General features: G+C 50.2%; 1 protein-coding gene across 3 annotated transcripts in view; it reads left to right on the forward strand.

Annotated features, from left to right (window-relative positions):
• LOC144955399 (double-stranded RNA-specific editase 1-like) overlaps positions 1-26,642 on the forward strand; it is a 235,329-nt gene that overhangs the window by 198,500 nt on the left and 10,187 nt on the right. For all 3 annotated transcript variants that reach the window (XR_013641699.1, XM_078885652.1, XM_078885737.1), the window contains exons 8-9: positions 8,701-8,882; positions 19,350-19,528. Coding sequence is in view for 2 of the 3 variants with exons in the window: in XM_078885652.1 (XP_078741778.1) it covers positions 8,701-8,882; positions 19,350-19,528 (361 nt within the window). In the remaining variant the exon portion in view is untranslated. The remainder of the gene's footprint in view (positions 1-8,700; positions 8,883-19,349; positions 19,529-26,642) is intronic.

A 26,642-nucleotide genomic window follows, 5' to 3' on the forward strand; every position in this document is an offset into this window, starting at 1 on the left:
ACTCCTTGACGGGAACACACTTCTTTTATTAAATCTTGACTTGTAACAATACAACGCGTGGCCTCTCTTCTTCACAATGCGCTTCTCTTGACTCTGGATTCTGTGCTGCCGGCTCTCTGTGCCTCGTGTAGACTCCGCGCCTCGGCTACACTCCTCTCTCGCCTCGTGTAGACTCTGCGCCTCTGCTACACTCTCCACTCGCCTCGTGTAGACTTTGCATCTCTCTCTCTGGCTACACCGTATGCATACTCGGCTCGTGTAGACCTTCCTCTCTCTCTGGCTACACCGTATGCATACTCGGCTCGTGTAGACCGTTCTCTCTCGCTGGCTACACACTATACATTACTCAGCTCGTGTAGACCGTTCTCTCTCGCTGGCTACACACTATACATTACTCAGCTCGTGTAGACCGTTCTCTCTCGCTGGCTACACACTATACATTACTCAGCTCGTGTAGACCGTTCTCTCTCGCTGGCTACACACTATACATTACTCAGCTCGTGTAGACCGTTCTCTCTCGCTGGCTACACACTATACATTACTCAGCTCGTGTAGACCGTTCTCTCTCGCTGGCTACACACTATACATTACTCAGCTCGTGTAGACCATTCTCTCTCGCTGGCTACACACTTATACCTTACTCTCCTCTACTCTCCATTACTCTCCATTACTCTCCATTACTCTCCATTACTCTCCTCTCCGGGCTCTATCTCTGCACCTTCGTCTTCCTTTCTTAGATGGTTCCACTTCTCCCCTGCTCCTCTCTGTGCATCACCTTATATACCCCTTCTTCCCGGGAGACGGAGCGGATGCGGACCTCAACGTCGGCACCGCTCCTCAGTTACCCAATCCCCACGCGCTATCCCTACGATCCGGTTCCGCTCAGCACGTGTTTCCACTCCCCGACCAATCACACCGCGCTGCTACCCGATCACTCCCTCTGGGCGCGTCACCGGCACACAGCCAATCAGCAGCACTACCCCCACCCGCGCACTGACGCCTGCTCCTCCCCGTCAGCGCGCGTCACCACACACACACCCGTACATACGCGCTGGCACACGACATATACACCCAGCGCGTATCACCACTACACACACACACACAAAGCGCCGTTAGCGAGTAGCACCTAAAAAGGTTGGAACGTCGCACGAAGTGGTGTTGTGGCTAGCACTACGCATTTGTCTCCCCAGTGGCGATGTTCACACACTGCACCAGGTACTCATTTGAGGCTGAGTCGACCTAGGGGAGGCCTGTGACCTGTTCAGATAGTCGTCACTGGTGTTGGTGGTTAGCACACTGCACATAGCGCAGTGTGCTAACCACCACACTACCGCTCCCACACTCACATGTAAACACACATACACGTATATAATATACTAGCGGGAAGTACCGGCGTTGCCCCGGCGAAAAAGACACACATCGACTTACACACACACATCGACTTAAACACACACAGACATCGACCCACACACACAAACACATCGACTTACACACGCACATATGGACTTAAACACACACATCGACTCACACACACACACACATCGACTCACACACACATCGACTTACACACACACACGCATGGACTTACACACACAGACATCGACTTACACACACCCATTTGAACTTTTCTATTTACCAACTCAGTTTGTAAAGATTAGTTTTCTATGTACGTAATGTTAGGGAAAGAACCATTGAAGAAGGAAAATGCAAACAATTGTTAATGCACCTTGGAGGATCAGCACACTGTCATCAAAAGGTGAAGGTCATACTTCACTTGTATGATATACCTTCATGTTGTATTGAATGTTACGAGTCATAAGTAAATGCTTAATGGGATAAAAAGACGTAAGTATTTGTACTGTAGTTTGTATCACTGTTGTTTTTAACGGTACTGTGGCTATCAACAACAAGGCAACTCCTATGACTAATTGGGAATGGGACGCAAGCGTAGGATTGATCACCCTGTCGCTGGCCGCCTTTGGGGAGGGTGTATAGTGTGAAAGGCCGAAACACCCTAGGAACCAAAGGGTCACTACTGACGATGCGCTCCCCAAATTTCACCAGGCTCACTGTTCATGAACTCTTGGAAGTGCTTGCACAAAGGATAGTAACATCTCATCCTGTGTTCTTTGGAATAGTAAGGCGCTTGAGGAAGCACAGTCGATATATAATTTGTAATAGATAAATCGGGTAAATGGGTAGAAGGGAGGAGGTAGGGCAGGCAATGGCCATGGCGAAATAAGAAAAGCGTGCGGGCGGTGCCGCAAACAACCGCTGGCAGCCATGCCACCGAAATGTTGGCCGGTAGGCGCGGGTGCAGGCAGGAGACCCGGGAAGGAAGCGATGTGAAGGCCACACAGGGCAGCGAGGTGTGAGCGCGGCTCAGCGAGCACCGACCGACAGCAGGCGTGGGGCAAAGCAGCACACGTGGGAGGGGAGACGCGCCCCCAACCAAAGCAAGAGCCTCTCCAATGTAATGAAACACAAAATAGGGCCTCTCTAATATAATGAAACTGCCACTTATTGCTGAGCCGCATCCCCCGCTATCAAATAGCCTCTTTGTAAACGATGTTTCTGCTCTTGCCTGCTGGTGCAAAGTAATGTAAATATTTGTCATTACCTGCACGAGAGCATCCAACATAAAGTTGGCCATGAGAAAAGCACGGAGTTGACACATTCAGTCACAACACTTTTAAAGATTGTCCTTGCGCCTTGTTAATGGACATTGCAAAGCTGAGCTGGATGGGGAATTGAAGCCTCCTAAAATGAAAGACTGTGTCGTTTGGCATCATAGGTATGCGAGGGAGAAAGACACCTTTAGAATTGCCTGTAATGATTGTAGCTTCGTTAACATTAGAATTTAATTCTTAGACAATTAACCTTGTGCCATTGCATAGTCTATGTGGGTCCAAGTTTCTGAATAGCAAAACAGGTGCCCCAATTTTTAGTAGTAAGTTGTGTGGAGGAACACCCGGGAGCTGTCGAGAATTCAAGAATTCAACTGGATAGTGAACAATTTGATCATGGGCCAACACTGAGTCAATAGATTTGTAGGACTTGCTCTCTCCAGGTAATTTGTGCAACAGCATGGAATTGATTCTGTGAACAGCATCATTTCTTGGAGCCAAAATAGCCCTCTCCCGTAGCCAGCTAACATCTTGAAAGTGTCGTTGCATGTTTGGGTACACTTTCTTCTCCAGTTCCTGTTCTGTAGTGGAAAGGATGCCTTTAGACATGGTGAGAAGTCTATCTGTGCCAAATTTCTCACATTAACATCACTAGCCCCACCCACTTCGTTTATGACCCTTGGGCTACACCCATTTCAAACCTCTAAAACAGCCTGGTTCAGCAGCTTTCCCCCTCTTTTTTCTCCTGATGAAGATTGCTTGTGTTGCGATCGAAACGTCGTAGTTTTTTGTTTTAAAAAAAATGTGTTCTACATGACTTTACCGAAAGACCCAAAGAATATGAATTCCTGCAGTCACGAAAGCTTTAAGTCAAGATTTAAACTAAACACACTGAAAATAGTTAGTGACGTAAAGTCCTGCTCGCAAGAGGAAAGTTTACGAGGCAAAAGCCACAATGGCTGTACTTTATTGTCTTAAGGAAATTAAATATGACAGTTAGTACCCAGGGAAAAAAGCGTGTTACACGGTGTCTATTAACTGTCATAAAACATTGGTTAATGTGTACACTGTATTCTGAAAAATTCAGCAATAGAAATGAGAGAAATAAGATAAATGTATGTTTGAAGGGAGCTGTGAATCCGTGTGTCCAGACGAAAGAGAAATCCCCCCTCACCGAACGCGTGTGACTTGGTAGGGGCCCTCCCCCCCCCACGGAACGCGTGTGAGTTGGTATGGTCGAGCGCGCGCTAGCTAATAAATAAATAACCTAAAACAGCACTAAATGGCGAATTGAACCACTTTAAAGGTGACGGACGCGAAATCAGAAAATAACGGTGGCTCAGCAAGGGGCTTGTGGCGTGGAACCCGGCTATTTTTTTCTTCCGTCAAGCCCACGATTCGCGAGCCAAATCCTTCGCAAGTGTCGGGCCGCACACACACACAGACAGACAAACAATGACATTTATAGGTTAGAAGCAGGGGCGGTTTCTTCATTAGGGCGATTGGGCGACGCACCACCAACGTCATTCAACCACAGAGTCACGCTAGCCGTCATTGTGCCTCTGGATATAGTCCAATCAGCGTCATGCTACGTTCTGTGGAGTACCGCCTCTTTTTGGGCGATTTCCCTCCAGCTGAGAATCGCCCCGAGTGGTCCCATAGACTTACATTCAAAGATGTTTTTTTTTTTCGAACGGGGGCGCTGCAATGCATTCTCTATGGCTTCCGGGATGGCTCGCCCTAACGTGCTTTCGTCATCATACGTGCTTACGGCATCATACGTAAGCACGTTTCGTCCAACAATATAATTTGTCGCCACCTAGTGGAATCTTTAATACAATAAACTTGAGTGGTTTGTTTTAATAGTGAGTTTAGAAACAAACAAGATGTATTGTAAGAGTCACTTTATTTTTCATTAATATTAAAGAAGTGAAGTTGCCTTTGCATGCTTAAGCTGTTAATTTATCCATTGCATGGTTGGACCTTATCCTTATCAATCATCCAGACCTTTGCCCCCCCTGAGAGATTTTGCAGGAGCCGCCACTGGTTAGAAGAGAAGAATAATGGGGGGGGGGGGGGACGGGGACGGAGCAGTGCATGGATGCCCTAAGCCAAAGCCATCAGGTCCCATTATAATCCGGGGTTCGCACTTGAGCAAATACATTTAAGGCTTGGAGAGAGATTGCAGATTTGTTTGCGATGCTTGCCGGCACGCGTTGGCGAGGGTGGCAGGAGGGGGAGAGAGACGAGGGATATTGCAAAGCGGCGGGCGGATGAAGAGGTGGAGAGATCGTGGATCGCACGCCTCGCGTGAGCTCAACGCCGCAACGTGCACGGCGCTAACCGACGCCCTCAAGGTGATCTCTTGACGTCACGATGGGGGAGAGAGAGGTGGTGATAGAGGGGATCTCAGTGGGTGACGGGGTGTATGTACGTTGAACTTCTTTCGCACGTGCTTAGCCAACCGTGCTAATCGGAGATGCGGGGGGCAGGTCAACAAACTAAATACCAAAATCAGAATATGTTTTCCCCTTTTTTTTTGGCAACAAAACAGTTGTGTTAAGATGTTAAAACACCAAACTGAAACCTTTGACAAGGAATCATCGTGTCTGCATTAACCACAATGCTTGTGGTCAGAATGCAAACAAAAAACGTTTTCTGATAGTATATGCATTGTCTTTGAAACTGATTGGTCCACACCAGTGACAGTTTTTGTTTTAGCCTAGTCTCAAAACGGTGTTAGAACAGAGGACGCTAAAAGGCGTAGAGCACGAAGACAATGCACTATCAGAGTAATGAGAGCATCTACATCATGGGACCTCCTTTGCCAGGACCAAAATATGAGAATAGGTTTTCCCCTTTTTTCTGTCAACAAAAACTATCACTACTTTTATTTCACCAGGTAAGACCCACTGAGGAATAGAGATATTTTTCAGAAGCAACCTGGCCACATGTGGTAATGAAGTGGCTGATCGTGTGGAAATGTATAGCAGCCAAATACTCGAAACGGATGTTTCTCAATGTGGAGGAAAAACCCGGAGGATCCTAATCAAAATCCATGCACCCACGGCGAGAAAGATACGCAATCTCCAAATATGCAGGCGTCACAGTCGGGATCGAACCGATGGCCCTCCTGTATACCAGGCGAGGTAGTTAACATCTCGCAGTCAGACAGGGGACAACACTGAGCATTGCGTGCTCTACTCGGCAGGCAGCTGTCACGTGCGGTGCCTTGTGCGTTGGGTGACTGTGTGGTCTATGCTACGAGATTTCGCTTTGTGCCCTTTTTTAAAATCCTTTATATTAAGTTCACTTGCTTGCTTGCTTAGGACCGTGCAAATATTTCGGTCGTTTTTAAACCCACTTCCTGTGATCCAATCGAGCTGATATTTTCCGCACAGACTCGTTGTGCGTGACAATTAATGTTCGTGAAATTTTTTTTCCAAAATTTTACACTTTTTAGGACAAAAATATTATATTTAATTACCAATTGCTTAATGCTGCAATGCAATCATCTGACCCATAGGTGGCAGCCATCTCAAGCCAGAGGATGAGAGGACTCTAGCCGCCACGCATATAAAGGATTTATATTGAAAAACTTTGTTTTTACGGGTTATTCTTGTTTCGGATCGCATCTCTCGCATAAGGCGAGAGAAACCTGTATAGTGGGTTGATGGTCTCAACCCGATCAGAAAATATTACCATTATATTCATGTTAAATGTAGTTTATCAATACATTTTGCTGAAATTCGAACTCTGAAAATAAAATTTAAAAAATCTCAACGTGACAAACGATATTTGCAGGGCATAGAGAATGTGTATTTTTAGTGTGAATGAATAGCTCTATAAATTAATAAATAGCCTATAACCAAAGGTGGAGTAGTGGCACAGCAGTTAGCGCACTAGTCTTTGAATACGATGAACTGAATTCAATTCCCGAGCCAACGGCTAACATCCGTGGCAAGTGATAGCCCCCCCCCCCCCACACTCCCGCTTTCCCTATTTGACCAACCCGCACTGAACAGCCTATGGTCATAAAACCCCCACAAGGAACACGGTGCAGTGAGGCATCCATCCAGCAGTGGATGGACCAAGAAGCAGTGAATTACTTTTCTTTTATACATTCACGCGGAACTGGGCTCAAATCAACATCGGCTGCGGCTGCTGCTGTTCCTGTGATGTTTCGCTCAGCCGGGAGCTGCTGCCGTGAGCTTCAGCGACTCAGGGGTAAACAGCGGCGCGCAAATTAAAATATTAATCGGACAAACAGCGCAAGAAGTGGATTTGGCAAAATCCCTGGGTATTCTGCCAGGGCGAAGGATCCGATTGGCATCGCTGCAACGCACGCTGGTAAACGTTTATTTAACGCCGCCTGCTATTTTTTGATAATGCCGTTAAAATATAGGCGGACGCCACGATTCAGTAGTTTCGTAATTTAGTTTGTCTTGTAATTTTTATTCGGTTTACTTCGTGAGAACTTTTTTTCTTTTAGTCAAGTAAAGAATTAATTGAAATGTAACCCAGATCTCCCCCTTACAAAGGTGAATGTCGTCGAAATGAGTTCTCACCTGCTTCTACAGATAGTTGACGCTGCTATTGATAATGCATTGCGACATCTCTTGTAAACTGACCAGTCTGGGTCGGTCTTGACAAGTTTCGATTTAACCAACACATTTTCTATCCACATTCTACTGTGCTACAGAGCACCGCTGTATATGTGTAAATCACCTCCTCTGAGCCCAGTAAACTCCCCTGCATACGCGTTTAACACGTACTTTACCCACTGAAATCAGTTTTTTTCCATCCGATTTTTGGTGAAAACTTACACGCATGCTTCCATCTCTCACAACGACGTTATCATGGCCCTCGGTCCTGCACACGGGCGTACGAGGTGCTGTCCGTGGTGCTGAAGATGGGGAGCGGTGGTGCAGTGGTCTGCGCCCTAGGCTACGAACCTGGCTACCTCGATGTCCTTCTCGCGACCTCCCTCCCACGAGCAGTGGCATGAACAAGCAATAGCAGGGCTGTGCCTTTAGAGGCCATCCATTTAGTACGTACGAAAAAATCTGTCAAAACTTGACCCCTCCCCCACTCCCTGTACCCACGCGTACTTTTTACACCCCCCACTCCCACCTGCGTACGTACGCTTGACGCACCCCCTCCCCCCCCCCCCGAATCCTATAGAACGGCCGATATTTAATCCACGCAGAAACGATCAAGGATTAATAATATTAACGTGTTGAAGCAAACAGTCCACCGCCGGACTATCTAACTCAGTTGAAGGCCAATGTAGACAAATGATTATCGAAGCATCACCCCCCCCCCACGCCCCCGTTTCCTATGCGTACGTACATTGTCAGTAGACCCCCCATACCGAAGCGTACGTATTTGGGTTAACCCCCCCCCTCCCCCTGCAGGCGTACGTACTAAATGGATGGTCCCTTACCACCGTTACCACCTTTCCCACACTTATCAGTATTTATACCGTTGTCGTTGTTATCGATGCGTGCGTGCGTGCGTGTCTGGGTGTGTTTGGTGAGGTGGGGGCGGGAGGAAGCGGGAGTCTAGCGGTTAGCACAACGCTGTACTACGAACCCGGTGATCCGAGTTCGATTCGCCCACAAACACCAGTGACGATTATCTGAACCGGTCATGGGCCTCCCCTAGGTCGACTAAGCCTAAAGTGAGTACCTGGTGCGGTGGATAAACATCGCCACTCGGGAGGCAAAGGCGGTCGGGTGCGTGATGCTGGCCTCCCACCCTCTCGTGTGCCACAGTTCCGGCCTTCACATGTGCTACTGACGAACAGCACTTGACCCAACAGGTCTGTTACAGCAGCCCTTTTGCCCACTTCAGAAATTGTTTCTTCCTGTGGTTGTCCCACCTGATGACGGACCCTTGTGTTGGGCCCGAAACGTCGAGATTTAATTTATTTTATTTCATACCCACGTGGCCTTACCGAAAGAACCAAAGAGGATGGATCCCTGCAGTCACGAAAACTTCAAATTTAGACAGGTCAGTTAAGGCTACACGGTGGGTGGGATCTCTGTCTTGCGCGTGTGTCTCTGTGCAGATGGAACGTGCTGGGCGTGCAGGGCGCCCTGCTCAGCCGGCTTCTGGAGCCCATCTACCTGCATGGCCTGGTGCTAGGCAGTCTCTACCGCCCGCAGCACCTGTGGCGAGCGGTGTGCGCGCGCGTGCGTGGCGTCACGCACCTTCCCGGCCCCTACCGCCTCAACGCGCCGCGCCTCGCCTGTGAGTCTCTCACGCGCCCGCTCATTAACCGCCCTCGGGTTCTCAGGTCGAGATCGAGACGTCATCGTGGCCACGGCGATTGAGACCACCCACCGCAGAAGAATGAGATGTTATCTTGAGGTGTGAAGCTCTTTTTCACAGATCTCAAATAGTTTTCACAGATGCCCAGTAGACTGCACCTTCAGATCCCACAGCAGCTGCTGCACGGTAGAGACACGCGGCACATTCGTCTATTTACGTATCATTTTACTTTATTGTTAGCTCTCTGTACAAAATAATGTTTAAAAAATTCAAAATTCGTAGATATACTCAGCGACATCCCAGCTATGCCCTGGCAGTGTCATCCCACCATCTGCTCTTGGACTCAAACAAAAACCCATAGACTCACCTAGGAACTCATACATTCAAACAGGAACCCACAGACCCATGTATCTGTGCTCACAGTCTAATCCTCTCAGTCGCGGACCTCAGGAAGACCACTCCAGCGTCTGTATCGGCTATCCCCCCCCCTTCCTGCATCTCACCCTGCACGCGTGTCCAACCCAGCGCAGCCGTTTTTTGCCAACTCACATCGACAACAATCTTCCAGACTTGTGCAATTGAGTCTCCCGTCTTGCCACAAATTTCCGAGCGTCTGTCATAGACGCCTGGGCTCAAATGCCAGCAACTTATTTTCGAGGCGCTTACTAACCGTCCATCTCTCTGATCCGCACGGTGACAAAGACAACAATGATGCCCCAAACACCATTCTCTATAGGCTCAGCCGTTCTTCTCTGCTCTTCCCCAGTCATCAAAATATAAACAAATACATATTTATTCAATTTCTCTCTTGGCATTCCAAACCAATATTACGATCCAGCAGCATTTTTTTTTCAAGTAAGAAAGTTCTGGACCGGAATTTACCCTAAAACCATATTGTCTAATATTCCAATAAACATTGAATGTTGGTTGAACGTTGTCCCAACTTTGGATCAACGGTTCCAACCACATTCTAACGTTTTCCTGACGTCGCCATGTTTATTGGGATACTATGTTACTCTTACTCAACGGCCTTTGTCCCAAAGGAAGCTCCCACGGTGACCTTGCTGCCACACACATTCGTGATCTAGGATTACATCTCTTCAAGAAAGCCATTGTTAGCATTCCCCGCCTTTGGAGGTACCGATTAAGCAGCTGTGGGCCGATGGCTTTAACGGCGCCCCCCTCCTGTTCGCTGGGACGTTCATCAGACAACCACTAAACAACGCTTATTTGTAATGTGCCCCACAGATAATTAGGTTCGGCTCGGGGCTTCGCTGATTTACGCTCGAGCGTTAAAAGCGTGCAGCTCACCAGACACCCGCACACATTTTCCACCGTGGCTGATAAAGAGGTGGTGGGGGTGGGGGGAGCATTGTAGAGAATCGTACACAGACCGTCGAGTTACGAACAGGGCCTGCCTCGCACGCGTGTGATCTCTACGTACAGAGCCGAGTTATATACCACGGCAAGTCACGCAAAGGTTGTAACGCCAAACTGGATTCGTACAAAAAAAACACGATTGGAGAAGATTTACAAAATGTAACCAACTTATAAACTAAACTATTTTTTCTTAACTAACCTATTTTTATTTTACCAGGCAAGGTCCATTGAGCTGTAGATATTTGTTTCGGAAGCGACCTGGCCACAAATGATAGGTCAACGAAGTGGCTTATCAACGTGAGCATTTAATACAGCCAAATACTCTTAAGTTATGATGACCGTCTACAGATGTAATGCGAATGTGTATACCGACCTTCGGTCAATCCATCGCTGGGTAAGGGCGACGACGTATCGTGCTATATCTACTGCTGGATGAAGGCCGCCTCTTGTTGTGCCAGATATGGGGGCTACCTGAGTATACTTCACTACGTTGGGTCAGTTCCAAGCACAGCTCGGAGATAATTGTTCAAGTGTGAAATGTACTTTTTTTTAACCGCGTGGGTGAGAACTCAAGAGAGACCAGGATAGAGTCCCATTTGCAAGAGGTCACCTTGATTAGCAAAATTATAAGAGCAAAAAAATACGGCAATCAATCGAGCATATAAGTCAAAACAAAAACAGCTGCGGTGGTACTTGAGCCACTGATATTAGCCGTGGCCACAAATCAAAATCAGCTGTCCGTCAGGGTCGTAGTGCCAGTGCCCTAACCGCTGCGCCACCGATCCACTCCCAAAGCACGAGACGCTCGGAGCAAAGCAATCTACGAAATTATATAAAAGCGCGAACCCTGAACGGATATGGAAAATGCCAAAGTTGGATTTTTTTCTTCTTCAAAAACTCAGCACACAATTATGGGGACATTTTGGCCGTCTGTTTTGCCGTCGTCACAGAACCTTTTGGTACCATCCATAGCTCCGGCCCCCACCGCTCCTTGTAAATGAGTGATTTAACGAGCCGGGGGAGTGTGGGGGGGGGGGGGATTACGGCAGCGCCCGAGCGAGCGCGTCCAAAGCCACGATGGAACGAGTCGCGTCCATCCGCTCCGCACGTCGCTTCCACCACGACGACGCGTGCTGTAGCGAACAATCCGATTCAAGCCTCCCCCCACAAACCATCCACCGCCCCCCCCCCCCAAGTGCCCCCCCCGCGCCAATCAACGAACTCCCCCGCGTCCAAGCCGCAGCTGCTGCTGCTGCTGGTGGCTGTGTGAACCTGACGCGTCTTTAGGTAAAATTGCCCTCCCTTGAGCTGGTTGGTTGTACACCAACGGGTAGCTCGGGCCGATCCACTGCGAGTCGTGGGCGATGTTTAACCACGCTTCACGGGGAGCATGGAAGTACAGGACAGTATCGCAATGGATGCTGTTGTACGGCCCTGTTGTCTAAACCCCAATGGTTTCAATGATGTGGCGACCCTCAGCAATAATGTGGTGAGGGTCGCCACACAAGAATCTCCGCACCCTACCCAAGCAAACGACCCACACACCCCACCCGGTCCAATACCCCACCCAATAACCCAGCCAGCGAACCCACAGCCGCCGAACAACTCACCCACCCCAACAACCCCAACTCGAGCTGACTAAACGTCGACACATTCCCCCCCCCCCCCATGCTCCCCGCACAGCCCCACCCACCCCCCTCACACAGACCCCCCACCTCCCACACATTCCCACCCCATCCCCCCCCATACTGCCCCCCCCCCCACCGCGCACAGCCCCACCCCACCCTCCCTCACAGCCCCCCTCCCCCCACACAGCCCCCCCCTCATACAGCCCCCCCCCCATACAGCCCCACCCTCCCTCACAACCCCCCCCCCATACAGCCCCTCCCCATACAGCCCCCCCCATACAGCCCACCCCCCCCATACAGCCCCCCCCCATACAGCCCACCCCCCGCACAGCCCCACCCCACCCTCCCTCACAACCCCCCCCCCCATACAGCCCCCCCCCCATACAGCCCCCCCCCCATACAGCCCACCCCCCGCACAGCCCCACCCCACCCTCCCTCACAACCCCTCCCCCCATACAGCCCACCCCCCGCACAGCCCCACCCCACTCCCCCCACACAGCCCCACCCCCCACACAGCCCCCCCCCCCCATACAGCCCCCACTGCACCCCAGGCGTCTCAAGGACGCTCCGCCAGCCCCCCGCACCCTTCCCCCCGCCCCCTCTTGCTGTGGTAATTAACGATAAGACCCCGGCGACGCTAATAGGAATGGACCCGTCGCCTTATCAGTGCCCGGGTTATCTGGCGTAATGAAGGCAAGCGGCACAGGCTAATGCGATTTCAAGGATTGCAGATGGAGATAAGATGTGTGGCGGGTGCTATTTCAAGCGCAATTGTTGATACAGAATTATCATCATCAGCAGCGGCAGCATTACGATGATGAGTATTAAACATCGTGCATTAAGACAAAAAAAATAGGGGTTAAGCTGCGTAGATTCGTCACGTGATTATGATCAGTAGAAGCCATGCACAATCCACTGCTGGATTAAGGGGTCCCCGACCTGTCACCCCATGTCTCACTGTTCTGCGATGCTACATTCGCAACACGCACCTGAACGTCGAGCTCATTCCGTCGTCACATTTCCGGGGTGGCTGCTACTCCGTTCTTAGCCTCGACCATCGGCCAATCATTCCAAGGCCATAATTATAATATGTTATAATATATATTATTAAATGCTGAAAATGTCCCCCCAATATATTGCTATAAAATTTGTTTTTGCTATGCTATGTAAATAAAAACTACAATTTGCTAAACTTTGGCCACAATATCTGGACTTGTCTTCATATAAATCAATGCATAGATTTATGTTTATATGATTGTGGTTATGGTTGTACTTTATTAATCCCTAATCTCTGCCATTACATACAATGAAACAAGAAGTGGTAAAAAGTTAAAACAGAGCAATGTAATACAATACACTATTAGACATTATTGTAAAAAAAAAAGTCTATCCCATGTGTTCGTGAATTTTTTTTTATTTTAGGCAGGAAATTAGTTTTCAAATTTTGATATTTTTCTGGGTTGGGATCCCCAGACACCCTGGAAGATTTGGTCCCCCCCCCAATGTCGACTCCATGGCTACGGCCTTGCATCATTCCATCCAGCGACGCGTCCTGCCGAAACCCACTTGACTTTTCTTAACAGTCGATGTGATTGTGTCTGAGCTGCGTACATCCTCCAAACCACGTGGTCCTCTCTCTGGCTCTCAAACGTCATTTGAAGCCTGCAACTCGCCACGTGTCAGCCCTTGTTTGCCTATGCTTTATCAATGGCCTCATCCATATGTTTATTCCATATCTGCACAAACGAAGTGAGAGATAGTATTGGTCTATCGGCCGATTGTCACACTTAATGTGCAAATTTTACATATATTTTACCCACCCTCAGAAAGGTTCGCGTGCATTAGCAAACACTTCTAGCTATAACACACTCTCTGAAAAGCCTATTACTTAGGTGTGGTTGTCACACCTGGTGATGATTGCTTGCGTTGCAATCGAAACGTCGTGATTTAATTCATTTAGTTTTTATTTTTACTTTATTTTATTTTTTCACCTACGTGACTTTACCGAAATAAAAAATAATATAGGAGGATCCGGCTACGTGTTTTGCAATAGGTGGCGATGATTGCTACGTAGATTCTGATTCAATACTTTTAGGTGTCACACGATGACCTACTCTTGCGAACGACATCACAGGATCTCCAACAACGTTCACTCTGAAGTATGATTAGTATGATATGGTAAAAGAGAAATGGTCCAGTTTTTAATAGTTTAAGTTGAGTTGAACACGTAGGCTTTCGCGACCAATATAATCCATGATAGAGGGTTTTTTGTTGGGTTAGATCGCGTACATATATAAATGTGTCGTTAAACCCACCACCACCCGACACAGCCAACTAATAAGGGTTGTCACGTAAACAGAACGTGGCCAATTCGTCACTAGTACAGCACCACCGGTGTGTTGGAGAGCCAAGCCACAACAATAACAATCTGAGTACGATGTTTCGCCAGGAATTACAACTAGCTTCATCACGAACAAGTTCAAGTTTAGTTTGTTACGAGAATTCGGAACGGAAGACGATTTATGTGCGAACTTCTGCCACAATATCCGACCGCTCTTTCGCTCACGCCGCGCCGCTGGCTTGGAGTGTAACAATAGTCTTAGGTACATTTTTTTTTGTAAGTGTGTAATTTTCTCGGTGTGGCCGCTGGGACTATTATATAATGGTAATTGTCAAAACGTGTAATACACATCCCTTGGTGCGGTGCGTAATCACAGCTAATTTAAAACGTTCAGCGAGGAGTGGCGGTGGAGGTGAGAAACAGTTTTCTGAATTGCGCGGAGGCCACGCCGCGGGTCGCACTTGAACATTGATGCCAAATCGATCGCGCGCCTCGGTCGGGGTGGGGAGGGCAGTCGTGTGGGAGTCGTGGGGGGTTTGTCGCGGCTCTGGTGGTGGGCGCACGAGGGGAGGGGTGAGGGAGAGGTGGGGGCCGGTGGCTCGAGAGAGTGAGACCCAACTGAATTTGGGGGTTGATTATTGTTGATGCAATGCCGTTGATTAAAGTTAATGCAATTTTACAAGGCCACTACAAATGTGGGTTTACAGTATATCGCGTCTCAAGGCTCGGGTGCGACAATACTGGGCGTATTTAGAGGGAGGCCGTCAGCCATGGAGAAGACGAGAGGCAGATCCTGAAGCTGAACAAGGCCATGGAGTCGACAGCACGAGTGGCTGGCAAGCTCCAGACTAATGGGGGCAGCAGAAGAGAATCAGAGACCTCCCACTGAGCCAAAGGTGACTGGGTGGCTTAGACAGAAGTCCTTGGTTGAGATGAGAGGGGAGAGGTAGGAGAGTGCGTGGAGGGGAGTAGAGTGAGATGAGAGGGGAGAGGCAGGAGAGTGCGTGTAGGGGAGTAGAGTGAGATGAGAGGGGAGAGGTAGGAGAGTGGGTGGAGGGGAGTAGAGTGAGATGAGAGGGGAGAGGTAGGAGAGTGCGTGTAGGGGAGTAGAGTGAGATGAGAGGGGAGAGGTAGGAGAGTGCGTGTAGGGGAGTAGAGTGAGATGAGAGGGGAGAGGTAGGAGAGTGGGTGGAGGGGAGTAGAGTGAGATGAGAGGGGAGAGGTAGGAGAGTGCGTGGAGGGGAGTAGAGTGAGATGAGAGGGGAGAGGTAGGAGAGTGCGTGGAGGGGAGTGGAGTGAGATGAGAGGGGAGAGGCAGGAGAGAGCGTGGAGGAGAGTGGAGTGAGATGAGAGGGGAGAGGTAGGAGAGTGCGTGGAGGAGAGTGGAGTGAGATGAGAGGGGAGAGGTAGGAGAGTGGGTAGAGGGGAGTAGAGTGAGATGAGAGGGGAGAAGTATGAGAGTGCGTGGAGGGGAGTAGAGTGAGATAAGAGGGGAGAGGCTGGAGAGTGCGTGGAGGGGAGTAGAGTGAGATGAGAGGGGAGAGGTAGGAGAGTGCGTGGAGGGGAGTGGAGTGAGATGAGAGGGGAGAGGTAGGAGAGTGCGTGGAGGAGAGTGGAGTGAGATGAGAGGGGAGAGGTAGGAGAGTGCGTGGAGGGGAGTAGAGTGAGATGAGAGGGGAGAGGCAGGAGAGAGCGTGGAGGAGAGTGGAGTGAGATGAGAGGGGAGAAGTAGGAGAGTGAGTGGAGGGGAGTAGAGTGAGATGAGAGGGGAGAGGCAGGAGAGAGCGTGGAGGAGAGTGGAGTGAGATGAGAGGGGAGAAGTAGGAGAGTGAGTGGAGGAGAGTGGAGTGAGATGAGAGGGGAGAGGTAGGAGAGTGCGTGGGGGGGAGTAGAGTGAGATGAGAGGGGAGAGGTAGGAGAGTGCGTGGAGGGGAGTAGAGTGAGATGAGAGTGGAGAGGTAGGAGAGTGTGTGGAGGAGAGTAGAGTGAGATGAGAGGGGAGAGGCTGGAGAGAGCGTGGAGGAGAGTGGAGTGAGATGAGAGGGGAGAGGTAGGAGAGTGCGTGGAGGGGGTAGAGTGAGATGAGACGGGGGGGAGTAGGGCAGGTTTTCCAAACCCGTCCTCGCGACCCACCACTCTCCGTCTTTCCACATTTACCATTTTACTCCCCATTCAAATACACACAGTACACACACGCGCAGTCCACACACACGCACAGTACACACACACGCAGTACAAGCACACGCAGTACACACATACACGCTGTAAACACACGCACAGTACACACATACACGCAGTACACACACACAGTACACACACGCGGTACACACACACGCAGTATACACACACGGGCAGTACACACAGAGGCACAGTACACACAGTACACACACGCAGTACACAGAGGCACAGTACACACACAGTACACACACGCAGTACACACACACACAGTACACACACACACGCGCGCGCAGTACACACACGCGCGCAGTGTACACACACACACGCAGTACACACACACGCAGTACACACACACGCAGTACACACACACGCACAGTACACACACACGCAGTACACACACACGCACAGTACACACACACACACAGTACACACACGCAGTACTCACGCAGTACACACGCGCAGTACACTCACACGCAGTACACTCACACGTAGTACACATACACACGCAGTACACACACACGCAGTACTCACGCAGTACACACGCGCAGTACACTCACACGCAGTACACTCACACGTAGTACACACACACGCAGTACACACACACGCAGTACACACGCGCAGTACACACACATGCAGTACACACACACGCAGTACACACACACGGGCAGTACACACAGAGGCACAGTACACACAGTACACACACGCAGTACACACACACACAGAGGCACAGTACACACACAGTACACACACGCAGTACACACACACAGTACACACACACACGCAGTACACACACACACGCGCGCGCAGTACACACACGCGCGCAGTGTACACACACACACGCAGTACACACACACGCACAGTACACACACACGCACAGTACACACACACGCAGTACACACACGCGCAGTACACACACGCAGTACACACACACGCAGTACACTCACACGCAGTACACTCACACGCACAGTACACACACGCGCAGTACACACACGCACAGTACACACACGCGCAGTACACACACACGCAGTACACACACACACGCGCAGTACACACACACGCGCAGTACACACACACACGCAGTACACACACACACAGTACACACGCATTACACACGCAGTACACACACACGCGCAGTACACACACACACGCGCAGTACACACACGCAGTACACACACACACGCAGTACACACACACACGCGCGCAGTACACACACACAGTACACACACACACGCGCGCAGTACACACACACACAGCACACACACACACGCAGCACACACACACACACGCAGTACACACACACACGCAGTACACACACACACAGTACACACGCATTACACACGCATTACACACACACACGCAGTACACACACACACGCGCAGTACACACACACACGCGCAGTACACACACGCAGTACACACACACACACACAGTACACACACACACGCGCGCAGTACACACACACACAGCACACACACACACGCAGCACACACACACACGCAGCACACACACACACAGTACACACACACACGCGCGCAGTACACACACACACAGCACACACACACACGCAGCACACACACACACGCAGCACACACACACACAGTACACACACACACGCGCGCAGTACACACACACAGCACACACACACGCGCAGTACACACACACACAGCACACACACACACGCAGTACACACACACACGCAGTACACACACACACAGTACACACACACACGCGCGCAGTACACACACACACAGCACACACACACACGCGCAGTACACACACACACAGCACACACACGCAGTACACACACACACGCAGTACACACACACACAGTACACACACACACGCGCGCAGTACACACACACACAGCACACACACACACGCAGCACACACACACACGCAGTACACGCATCATCATCATCGAGCGTACTGCGCCCCGGCGCTTGGCCTGTTCGCCACCCGCTGACATTTGCAGCTGATCTCGCACGGCCGTCCCATCGTGTTCCGTCCGCAATTTCCCCGTCTGAATTATCAGGCGTTTGACATTAAAGATCTGCCTCTCTGTCACGTTCCCAAACGGCATTATGACAGCAGTTAAAAAGCAATTACCCAGATTAGCTCCTGACATTTTAATATCACAGGGAGCCGATTAACACGCCGTTTTGTGGGGAGCTCCGAGCTCCATTATTCTCGGCCCGATTCTTTTGCCGTGACATTTTAAATAAAGGCCTCGGAGAGACGCACACAAGGAGAGAGAGGAGAGCTCTACGCAGATGCCTTCATGAAAAAAAACACAATAAGGAAAACAAATAAAAAAAAACTCCCCATTAAAGTGGTTAAATAAACCGCGCGTACCACGCAATCAGCGCGGAGACTCGCACATGGGCATGAAGCGGGGCTGTGTGGGGAGTGTTGAAGCTGCCCCTCCACCCCCCCTCCGTATGCCCGAACTGTTTGTTAAAAGCTATGAGGTTGTCGCGCTGCGCTTGACTGATGTACCAGGCTAGGTGCACTTCATGTGTATTCATATTCTTAGGTTTTTTCGCTAAAGTCACGTAGGTAAAAATTTAAAATTAATAAAAGTTAAATAAAAAAAAATCACGACGTTTCGGAGGCAACACAAGCTTCCCTCTTCAGGTGGAACCGTCACAGCCACGATAGCTGTATCAAGTAAATGAGAGATTACAAGAGCTACCACTCCGTATATATAATGGTTGAGGGGGGAAGGGCCCGGAAAGGCACACTTTTTATTAATATGGCACTTCATGTGCTTTCCGACTCTGCCACACCTCGCTGCGTTTTAATCCGCCCGGCACTACCGCTCGTTGTTGTGAGCGCCGCTCCTTTTGCCTGCCACCACCATCACCACCACTACCCCATCTCCTCCCCCGCCCCGCCCCCACGACTCTCCCACCCTCGCAGGCAGCAGCGATCCCGATGTGAGGCGGCCGGGCAAAGCGCCCGTGTGCTGCCTCAACTGGAGCGCGGGGGAGCCGGGTCTGGAGGCGGTGAGTGGAGCCACGGGGAAGGCGGACGGTGGGCAGCCTTCGCGGCTCTGCAAGCAAGCGCTGTTCGCTTGCTGGGCGCAGCTGCACCCCAAGGTGTGATGCTGCACAAGCAGAGAGCAGCCCCCCCCCCCCTTTCCCCAGCACCACCCACCACCTCCTACCCGTACCCCTCCCACAAGCATTGCAGTGAACCCCCGCACCGTCATCGTGCAGAGTCACTGCTCGGAGTGATATATTTCAGCAAAAATTGGTTTAATGGAAGCACCACCGGTTTCAGTTGAATAGGAAACCGCACGCAGAATGACTTCTTCCTTGGATTGCGAGCGTCGCAGTTGTCTCGTGAGCAACTGAGCGACTCCTTTACAATGTATTTATTAGTTGCGTTATAGCTTGATCTTACGTACGGCTCGCCTTGTAATGTAATGTGAATTGTTGAGCACCCCGAGAACGAGAGGACAGGCTGTAATTGGGCTGCGTAGGAATAACGAGGCGATGTATGCCAAGGTCATCATTTGCTGACGTGAGCCGGGATCGTGAGGCCAACGTGGATTTCTTTTAGGGTTGGAAATATTCGCTGTTTAACGATTCTGGATCTCAATAAAATGTGCGAATCGATTTTTGTTGATGTTTAAGGCGGGTAGGTGAGAGCTTAGAACAGCGTAGCGGCCGACCGCTGAGAACCTGGGTTTGAATCCGGGTTTCGACCACATGCAGTTAATCATACGAATTTGTCTAAGATCAACGTGGCTCCATGAATAAACATCATGCAGTAGGTGGGGTCCAGGGGGTGGGATATGTGACCTTGATTTAGTAGCTGGTGTAGAGTCCGTGTAGACTTTGGACAACATTCCCAGTTGGTGAGACGGCTGAAGCAGATCGCGTCTTGATGAATTCCTCCCGGTGGTGGCGGCGGTGGCGGCGGTGGTAGCGGTGGTGGTAGCGGTGGTGGCGGTGGTGGTTGTGGTTGTGGCGGTGTAGGTGGTTGTGGTGGTGGTTGTGGTGGTGGTTGTGGCGGTGGTGGCGGTGGTGGCGGTGGTGGCGGTGGTGGCGGTGGTGGCAGTGGTGGCAGTGGTGGCGGTGGTGTCGGTGGCATTTTTTTTCCTGCCAAAACTCTCATCAAGGGAGACTTGGACCGCAGAACAGAGTTCGGCAAAACAAAAGTAAGACGGCATTAGCGCGTGAAACAAAATCATGACATTTTTTAATGCAAATATACATTTAAGTGCATATATTTTTATAATGAGGTATATCTCAAAAGGGCTTTCATTCGCGTTGTCAAAGGCTCGAAAGTAATATCTCATTAAAATCTGACTGAAATTAACTATGAATAATTCTGTGTCTGACACAATTCTGCATGTCCTACAATTTCCCAGTTGTCTGATGGTTATCGTCAAATAATGTACAATTATGACGATGCTAATAATATTCATAACATAATTCGTTATCTGGGAGAGCCTCAGAGTCTCCACGTGGCTGATTCAGGAGGGTCTTGCAATGGGGTGTTTTGGCCAATCTTGATTTGAAGCTTTCGTGACTGCAGGAATCCATTACGCTTTGGTTCTTTCGGTAAAGTCACGTAGAAAAAAAAAATCACGACGTTTCGGGCGCAACACAAGCGTCCGTCATCAGGTGGGAAAGCATGGCCTGCTGCTGATGCAGACTGTTTTCTCTCTCAGCGTTGACGTGCGGAAGGAAACCGGAATGGCACGCAGATGGATTCACTCGCCCACTTGCTGTACTACATTTCTGTGGCCACCTCCAGTTTCCTCCGATTGGTCACCCCAGCTTCGTCCAACGCACTCCAGGAATGGAAATTTGTCCAGACCTCCCGATGTAGCAGGACCCTCCTAAAAGCGGTGTCTTGGGACTCTATCCAGGCTCTCATGGGGGTTAACTAGCAGCAGCATCAGCAGCAGCAGAACATAATTGACGCCTGGATGCACGGGCAGGTGATGATGTTAACTACCTCGCCTGGTATACAGGAGATGTTGGGTTCGATCCCGACCCTGACGCCTGCTGTATATTTTGCGTGTCTCTCTCCCCTTGGTCGTGTGGGTTTTTTTCTCCGGGTCCTCCGGTTTTTTCCTCCACATGTAGAAAGAATCAACATGCGTTTTTGAATATTTGGCTGCTATAAATTTCCACGCGATGAGCCACTTCGTCGAGCTATTATGTGTGGCCAGGTTGCTTCAGAAAGAAAGAGCTGCATAGCTCAGTGGGCCTTACCTGGTAAAATAAAAACATCTTCTTGGTTCTTTCGGTAAAGTCACGTAGAATGGAAATAATGGAAATAATAAAAATAAAACATAATAAAATAATTCTCACGACGTTTCGGCCACAACACAAGCAGCCATCCTCAGGTGAAGAACAGGTCTGTCGGGAAGACAGCGTCTGAATGAAACACCCCAGACGCTGTCTTCCCGACAGACCTGTTCTTCACCTGAGGACGGCTGCTTGCGTTGTGGCCGAAACGTCGTGAGAATTATTTTATTATGTTTTATTTTTATTATTTTATTATTTCCATTCTACGTGACTTTACCGAAAGAACCAAGAAGATGAATCCCTGCAGTCACGAAAGCTTTAAATCGAAAAATAAAAACAGTTGAGCTTTAGTGTCGTGATGGGCAGCTGTCACTATCACTGAATGGGGGGCGGAGTGGTTAACATTGGGAGGGGGAGGATGGGGGGGGGGCAGTGGGTGGCGGTGGGGGTGCGGGGCAGGGAGATGGTTAAATAGAGAGAAAGTGGTCAGCGTGGCTCGTGAAAGTAGTCCGGCTTCACGGGTAAACGCGGCTGACGAGACGCGCTGACTCTCGTGTGCGATGCAAGCGGAGGGCGTTGACATGTTTTATTTATGGCTTCTCCACTCGTGCTATCAGGGAGACTGCTGGGACGCAGTGGCCATGTGGGCCGGTCCATCATAGAGACTCTCGCCCTGTCTCTCGAGCGGGCCAGTGAGGGGGGGGAGTGGAGAGTGAGCGAGTGGCAGATGAGGGATGGGGGTTAGGTCTCGGAGGCCGAAGCAGGCGCGCGACGTGCGCGCGCGTCGCGCCTAATTGGCACGGGATGAAGCGTCCCCTGGGAGCGAGCGGGCACCTGTGCACAGGCACGAGTTCCTCTGTGTGTGTGTGTTTGGGTGTCGCTCCGCCGTCTGTCACGCGGACGCACACAGCGACGCATGCACACGTGCAAGGCAAAGACAAAGGATCCCGCGTATAGTCTCAACTTGCTGTTGGGAGGCAAAGTGCTGTGAAGGCCGGGACGGGCAGCACCACGCCCAACCGCCTTTGTCTCCCCAGTGGTGATATTTATACACCGCACTCATTTGAGGCTGAGTCGACCTAGGCGACACCAAAGACCGGATCAGATAATCGTCACTGGTGTTTGTGTTGCCTCCGAAACGTCGTGATTTTTATTTTATTTTTATTTTACTTTATTAAGTGTAATTTTTTTCCTACGTGACTTTACCGAAAAAACCTAAGAATACTCATGTTTGCCTCGAGCGGGAATCGAAATCGGCTCGCCAGGTTCGTAGCTCAGCGCGCTCACCGCTGGAGCACCACTCCCCCACACACGGGCATGCTCCTCCCCCCCCCCCCCCGACACCGACGCACGGCTCTCCCTTCCCCTCTCTCCCACTGGAACTTTCACCTCTCATCAGCCCGTCTCCCCAGTAACGATCTCTCGCGCTCTCTCGCGCTCCCTCCGCTGCTGCCTCCTAAGGGATCTCTCTAAACGGTATCAACATTTACACGAGCGAGCAAACCACTGACTGGGGGGGCTGGGGGAGGCGGGGGGGGGGCTGGAGGGCGGGGTAAGAGGTGTGGCCTAATTTACCCTTTCCGAGTGGCGGAGCAGAATTGCCCCTCCAGCCCGTTCACTGTGTTATTCGTGGAAGTGTTTAAGGGGGTGGTTAGGAGTCCCTACAAAGCCTCCGAACGCCCCAATTTGTTTTACCCATTCCTACCCTGCTATTTTCATCAACTTCTGCACGTAATTGCATTGAACAAAAAGGGGAGGGGGGTCAGAAGCTTCCCGTCCAGCTGAGTTCATTTCTGACTTACACTTTCAGCACACATCCTTCTGAGAGTGTCTATTTATCAGCAACATTAGTTTCATGTAAGCAAACTCTGGACCGGTGTAGACACTCAACGTCTCATCATTGCGTCGGGTTAAATTACTCACAGAAGGTCGTGTGGCCGATGGGATGGACCAGTATCATCCACTATTCTATTCTAATTGATAAACTCGAGAGAGAGAGAGCGAGAGAGAAGGAGAGCGAGAGATGGATCCGTGGTGGTGGTGGGGATTACGATGATTTGGCGTTTGGCATTACATCCTTGCACAAATCTCTCTCGTGAAAGCGTGTGGGGGTAGCGGGAGGGAGGGCGAGAGAGGAGGGGAGAGCGTGCGGGAGTGAGAGAGAGCGTGCGGGAGTGATGTGCCGCAATTCTGAACGCGGATGGACGCTTGCGGCCATCACTCTTTAGAACTGGCCCGGGTCGGCCACGGGGTCGGCCTGGGTGGCCGCAGATCAATGGCGGGGCCCCGATTCGCTCTCCGTGGCGTTCCGCTCCGGCAACCTCCCGCGATGAGCACTCTGATGAGCAGCCCGGCCTGTCAGGGTCTGGAAGTGCGGGGTGGGGGGAGAAGAGATGAAGGAGAGCGAGGAGAGAGAGAGAGATACAGGGGGCTGGGAAGGTGGGGTTCGTGAGGGGTCACACGCGGATGCCGTTCTTGCCGTGGCCGACAAATGGGCCCTGGCTGATTCCGTTGAGGATGAGCGCGCAGCCCTGGGAAGGAAGAGGAGCGATGCGCAGAGTCAGAATCAGAATCTTCATTTAAACTCTGCTGGAGGAATCCGATGAACTGTAAGGCTCTTGTTTACAGATGTTCGCTCGGGGCACGGGGTCATAAAGTGACAACAAAAACAATTCGTATTCTTTGGGTCTTTCGGTGAAGTCACGTAGATAGGTTCAAAGAAAATAACAAAAAGATAGCAAAAAAAACCACGACGTTTCGATCATAACACAAGCGATCGTCGTGAGGAGGAAAAAAAAATGACGATCGCTTGTTTCGTGATCGAAATGTCGTCGTTTTTTTGTTATTGTTTTTGTTATTTTCTTTGAACCTATCTACGTGACTTTATCGAAAGACCAAAAGAATATAAATTCCTGCAGTCACGAAAGCTTTAAGTCAAGATTGAAAAACAATACAGAAACGCTATAGGAGTGCACAGTACAGGAAAGGTAAACACGTCATTTAAAAAAAGATATACAAATAAAACATTTTTTTTAATCTTTCCAGATAATAATAATTTCATTTTATATAGCATCGTTCATGCAATTGCCTCCCACTGAGTTATTAGCTTCTTTTTCAGAAGCGACCTGGCCACAAATGATAGCTCAAACAAGTGGCTTTTCAAGTGGTAATCCATAGCAGCAAAATCATCTCCATAATCTCGAGGTGTGTGGAGAGGGCGGTGATGGTGGTACCGTCATCGTCGTTATCCGCTGCCGGACGAACGCCTCCCCAAGTCGCCATCTCTCAATGACCCGAGATTAAAAATCCACCTCGCCCCTCGCACGCGAGCTGATTAAATCGCTCCGTCTGCACGGTAGGACGTCCTCTCGGGCGCGTTCCGTCCTTTGACTGCCACTCCCTTGTTAGTGTCGACCAGAAGCCATCGTCCCTTCGAACCGTCACGTGCCTTACCCAATGCCCCACTTACTGTGGTGTGCAGGTCACGTGGTGCTAGGTGTGGTGTAGTGGGATGGATGGTGGCGGGTGCCGGGTTCGGGGTGGCCTTGCAGAATTTGTATTCCGCATTTTTCCCCCGAGTAATTTTTTGCTAAACTCAAACGTGCGGTAAGTTTGTACCGCAACTCGGGCACAGCACGGCCTACCGTCCGGGCACAGTTCCATTTGCTGGCGGCACACATGAGCAGGCTGAGTTGATGTCGGCTGTTTTCACAATTACTGACCACAGAACCATGCAGAATATGGGAGTGGACGCGAATCTGAAATTCATGAGCTTCCGAGTGCGCCCTGTCCTCCTCCACCCTCCCCCTCCCCCCTCCTCCTCCCACGCTGCCCGCTTAAAAACAAAAGCTGCACCGAAACTGTGGGGTCCACAAAACCCATCGACTGCAGGATTCGATGCACGTGATGTTGCTTGTTTGTGCTCGTCAGCCGGTAACATCGTACTGCTCGGCAAACGCCTCCCCCTCATTCTTTTCCATTACTTCCTCTCCCCAGTTGCTCGTGTTCAGCCTTGTCCTCTGAACAATTACTTGATTTCATCTCACTGCGACCACCTCCTCCGCTGTTTGCTTCTCTCCTTCGTTCGCCTCCTCTCGGTATCCACTCCGCGGTTCATGCTGTTCATCTCTCGTCGGGGTTTTTCTCGTGGCGTCGTCAGCCCCAAAGATGGAATTTTGTCCGCGTGAGGAGGCGCATCATCGAGTGCGGATACGAGGCAGAGTCGAAGGGACCTCGGAAGTCGATCTGTAATGTCCGCTTCCGCGGGGCGTCCTTGAACACGCGGTCATCTTACCCCGATCGCTGTGCGATCTTCGAATTGAAGATTTGAGTGTTTTTTTTTTTTAATCCACAAATATTCAACCGGGAGAATCCCGTAACATGGAAACCATCATCTTCTTGGTTCTTTCGGTAAAGTCACGTAGAAGGGAAGTAATAAAAGAATAAAAATAAAACACAATAAAATAATTCTCACGACGTTTCGGCCACAACGCAAGCAGCCGTCTTCAGGTGAAAACCAGGTCCGTCGAGGCGACAGAGTCTGAATGAAACAGCACACGAGCTTGGAGCATACATATAATCTGGGCGCATAGACAAAGGAATTTGCATATCAAGTGGAATTTAGCATATTTATGGGAAATGCAGGAATGTAATTAGTACTACATATGCATGTGCATTATGCAGGATTAACAGCATCAAAGGGAGCTACACTTGCTACTTCCCTCCTACGTGACTTTACCGAAAGAACCAAGAAGATGAATCCCTGCAGTAACGACAGCTTTACATCGAAATGGAAACCATCGTTTGTCCAGGCAGCCACGTGCCACACACCGCAAACACGCATTTACACGTGACGACAAAACACTTGGCAATATACAACCATACACAGTACGCGTTTACGTATACAGAGTCTGGACCAGGATTAAGACAACGCGTCTCAATGTAC

The sequence above is a fragment of the Lampetra fluviatilis genome, chromosome 1 (assembly GCF_964198595.1).
Source record: "Lampetra fluviatilis chromosome 1, kcLamFluv1.1, whole genome shotgun sequence".
Lineage (NCBI taxonomy): Eukaryota > Metazoa > Chordata > Hyperoartia > Petromyzontiformes > Petromyzontidae > Lampetra > Lampetra fluviatilis.